General features: G+C 30.6%; 1 protein-coding gene across 1 annotated transcript; it reads right to left on the bottom strand.

Moving 5' to 3' along the window:
• Nucleotides 1–1479: 1479 nt before the first annotated feature.
• On the bottom strand, nt 1480–3421 carry LOC149551431 (uncharacterized). The gene is made up of 2 exons (XM_089790094.1): nt 2835–3421; nt 1480–2147 (listed from the first exon to the last, which is right to left on the bottom strand). The coding sequence occupies exons 1-2, from the start codon at nt 3419–3421 to the stop codon at nt 2144–2146; spliced, it is 591 nt and encodes a 196-aa protein (XP_089646220.1). The 3' UTR covers nt 1480–2143.
• Between the last annotated feature and the right edge of the window lie 767 nt (nt 3422–4188).

Here is a 4188-nt window from a genome sequence, read left to right as displayed (position 1 = left end):
TAGATATTATTAACCATCCAAATTCAATTTTTTTCTTTCCAACAAAAAGTCAAAGGATATTTTAGCATGTTTGGCTTGAGGTTGAAAATGCAATTTTTTCTCTTTATTTTTTTTCCCTCCTGATCTTGGTCATACCTCCATATTACAATAAGTACAAGATCTTTTCTTCCCATTTTTTAATTTGCATATATCTAATCATTATTTACCACCTATTTCCATAAGTTTGGAAAGAATCCAATAAGCATATCCACTCTTTCAATACAAAATCTAGAAGATTATATAGTTGGAGTTCATATCATCTCTAAACTAATGACGCAATTAGTCTTATATGCATGAATTAGGATTAATTTTTCTTGTGGTTGTGAATAAATATAAAAACTATGACTAAATTATATGCCACAATTCATACATCAATATATACATAGAATGGGGAGATTTTCATTCTCCAAAATATCTTGTAATCTTTAACCAATTTTGTGCTTTGATATAATTACGTGTACACATTTTGATGTTGTCTTATCTATTTATATAATCAAGAACATAGATATTTTTCATTAATTTTATTTAATATAATCTAGTATTTCATTAATTTTATAGATGTTTACCCTTTTGAATCAACTATATTAAATCAATAATGTAAATAATTAAATTTTGAAATACATATATAATAATTTCAACAATTTATTTGTTTTCTTTTTAAACTTCAAATAGAGCAAGAACCACACTTGATATATGTTAGCAAAGTTACTAATTATTTGAAATAAAAATTTAATATTAATAAAAGAATGTCTTTTGAACACATAGATCCAGAAAATATAAGTATCAAAGTAAAAATATTTTTTCCAAAAAATTCTCCCTTCTAAAATAAAGATATATAAAAGATAATAATAATTCAAGAAATTCAAAAAATATTCATTTTTAAATTAATAAATTAATTTAAAACAAAAGTGGTTGCAACATTGAGTTTTTTTTTTTACAACCAAACTAAGAACCTATCTTTATAAATTATTGATCTATAATTTTTTTTTTATAAATTATAGATCTATAATTTTTTTTTTTAAACAAGTTTATTTATTGTATGAATAGCAATGTTAAATAATAAAATTGGGATTCAAAAACTGAAAATATGCCTAATGTCAACCGTCGCCTTGCATCATTCAATATTTATCTTCCTTATTCGCCAATGAATTTTCGGTAACTTCCAGTTTGTCATAAACTCCATTAAAGGTTAAAACCCTCAAAACCCTTGCTTTTTTCAAGCCATAGCTTTTCTTCAAACCCTAGCTCATATGACAGATAGCTTGTAAGTAATAAAATGCCGTAAGATGATGAGTAATGGCGGCTTCAGAAGCTTCAAGGCAAGCCAAGAAAAGCAACACAATTCTTGGACCTTTTTAAATTCTTAAGCATAAAATAAAAGGATCTTGGACCTTTCGAATTCTTAAGCATAAAAGTTTCAACGTGATGAAGATAAAGCAGAAACAAAATTCAGAGCACTGCACACTGTTATTTTCATTATCAAAGAGAGCTATTACAAACTATCAAGACTGTAGACAACATCATTTGAAATATATTCATCAAAAGAAATGACAGCCATTAATAACAGTAACAAAAATATATGAATTCAAAATCCTGAGCCCATGGCAAGAGAGGGAAAACTAACGGCCGCATAAAAACCGCTAAGTACATATATGATAACACCTCGAGACAACCTTTACAGTGGCCTTGTATAATACTTTTAATAAAAAGGTGTTGGACCTTTCTGATTTTTTAAGCGAAAAAATATTACAAAGTGATGAAGACAAACTGTAAGAAAAATTTCAGAACACTGTTATTTTCATTATCAAAGAGAGAGCTATTTACAAACTACTGAGACTGCAGAACGACATATTTTTCATTTCTGTTATATGTATTTATCAAAAGGAGTGAAAGCCATTAATAATCGTAGCAATAACATATGTATCCGAAACCCTAAGTCCATGGCAAGGCAGAACCAATAATAACATTCCTGAGACAAAATTAGCAGTCGCATAAAAGCCGATAAGTACATGGATGATAAATTAGTCAAGCTCGTACTACTTTTCTCCAGAACGTAAGAAAATACCGCGACTATCCAAAGTTTAGGGCACTTCATAGCTAGTCATCACCTGAACAAATAATAAACAAGAACAAGTATAAATTTACAGTAAAATATCTTTTAAACCTTTAAATTAGTTGGAAAATACACTTACTTGTAAATCGTGTTTAAAGCTTTCAAATCAGATGAAAAATAAAACTTATGAAACTGTGCTTAAACGATTCAAACCAGCGCACTGATCACAGTATTTGAAAAATAGTGTTTAAAGCTTTCAAACTAGATGAAAAAGGAAAGATACATAAATTTTTTGTAAAACTGTGTTTGATCCTTTCAAAATAACGCAGTGACAATATTTATAAAGCGCGGTGACAGTATTTATAAATTTATGTCAAGTTTTCATACCAGATGAAAAATACGTAAATTTACTATAAACAGGTGTGTTTAAACATTTCAACCTAGTGCAGTGACAGTATTTATAAAACTGTGTTTAAAGCTTTCAAAGTAGATGAAAAAAATACATAAATATACTCTAAAAGTGTCTTCAACCTGCAGTGAGTATTTATAAAACTCTGTTTAAAGCTTTCAATCTCGGTCAAAAATGCGTAAATAAACCATAAAACTGTGTTCAAACGTTACAAACCATCACAGCAACAGTATTTATAAAACTGTGCTTAAATCTGTCAAACTAGATGAAAATTTCATAAACTTACTATAAAACTGCGCTTAAGCCTTTCAAAGTAGAGCAGTGACAACTTACTTGGACGCTTCAGGATCAACGCTACAGTGAAGAGATGCGTCAGCGGGAGCATCCTGAGAATCGAACTCGGGACCGGAAGCGAGGGACGATTGTGAATGAGGGGTAGGGCGGAGGTGAAAATACGCATAAAAGGAAGAGCGCAAAGGCAGGGGCAGGGTAAGCAAGATCAGAGTGATCAGAAATAAAATGAAGACGAAAAGCGTAAATAACCAGAGACTGAGGAACGCTAATGCCGGGTCAGAGTAATTCGGGGAATCTGCAGTCGAAGGCTCCTCTGTGAGCGGCGCATTTGCCTTTTCACAGCTCCTCACAACTGTAAACAGCAGGACCGTCCAGAGCAGAAAAAGAAGCCCCTCGTTTTTGGCCATGGCGGACATTTCTTCAGAACAGAAGCAGCAGAAAAGCTGGACAAGGCAAATGGAGTGGATATTGAAATTTATAGCCAAAATTGTAGGAGGAGAGGAAAGTAAAAAAGAAATGTACGCGGTTACTTTGATTGTTTTACTGGGAAGACGCGTGTCATTTACGATTGAGAATTGTCGAATTCCATTATCAGACAAACTTTTGTTGAGCGCCGCTTTAAACATGCATTTCAGTTTCCTCGTAGCTGCAGCTAATTTGGTTAGTTTGTTACGATCGCCTTTTCCTTTTTGGGAGATGAGGAAATGATTCCCACTTATGTGGCCAATTGATATGTTCGAATTTCAAATGTTTAAGTACTTAGTGTTAAGCAATTCAACTTAGTTTTAAGAACCAAGATCTTATATTCTAATATTTTTTAAATTTAAATTTCAAGTTTAGAGGTACATATGTTTTTTTTAAAATTTCTGTTAGCTTTTTATTTTACTTTTGATGTATATTTAAAGATTAAACATAAATCACTTCATAAACAAGACCTTATACTCTAATATTTTTTAAATTGAATTTCAAGTTAAAATGTACACATAGTTTTTCCAAGATTTGTTAGCTCTTTTTATTTTGATGAATAGTCTTCTATTATTTAAACATTAAAGTTATATATTCAAGGGGCACGAAATATTAACAATTATTCATCAAAAAAGACATTAAAACTATGATGTGAAACCCTACATCAGCAAGGTTGTATATTTAAGAACTGATCTTTTGTATCTTTATTTATTATAGATGGAAGGAGATTGAATAAATTGAGCATCTTAGCTTGCACTTTCCAAAATTATGCATGTCAAATTAAAATCACTTTTAATTTATTTGAGCAAACTTACAAGACAAATCCCATGCTCATAACTAAGTTTCACTACCACATCACCAAATATAATAGCACATTAGCATGTTTTCTCTCAAGATGTCACCAAGAGGCCTAGTAAAATTGAGACAA

Source organism: Cupressus sempervirens, chromosome 6 (assembly GCF_028749045.1).
Source record: "Cupressus sempervirens isolate cs-2001-9-10 chromosome 6, ASM2874904v1, whole genome shotgun sequence".
NCBI lineage: Eukaryota > Viridiplantae > Streptophyta > Pinopsida > Cupressales > Cupressaceae > Cupressus > Cupressus sempervirens.
Note: the sequence above shows the minus strand (reverse complement) of the source record. Positions and strands in the feature narration are given on the sequence as shown.

What these genes read in the sequence shown, in the direction of transcription:
- LOC149551431 (XM_089790094.1), bottom strand. Translation starts at nt 3,421, where the DNA reads ATGTTTAAAGCGGCGCTCAACAAAAGTTTGTCTGATAATGGAATTCGA.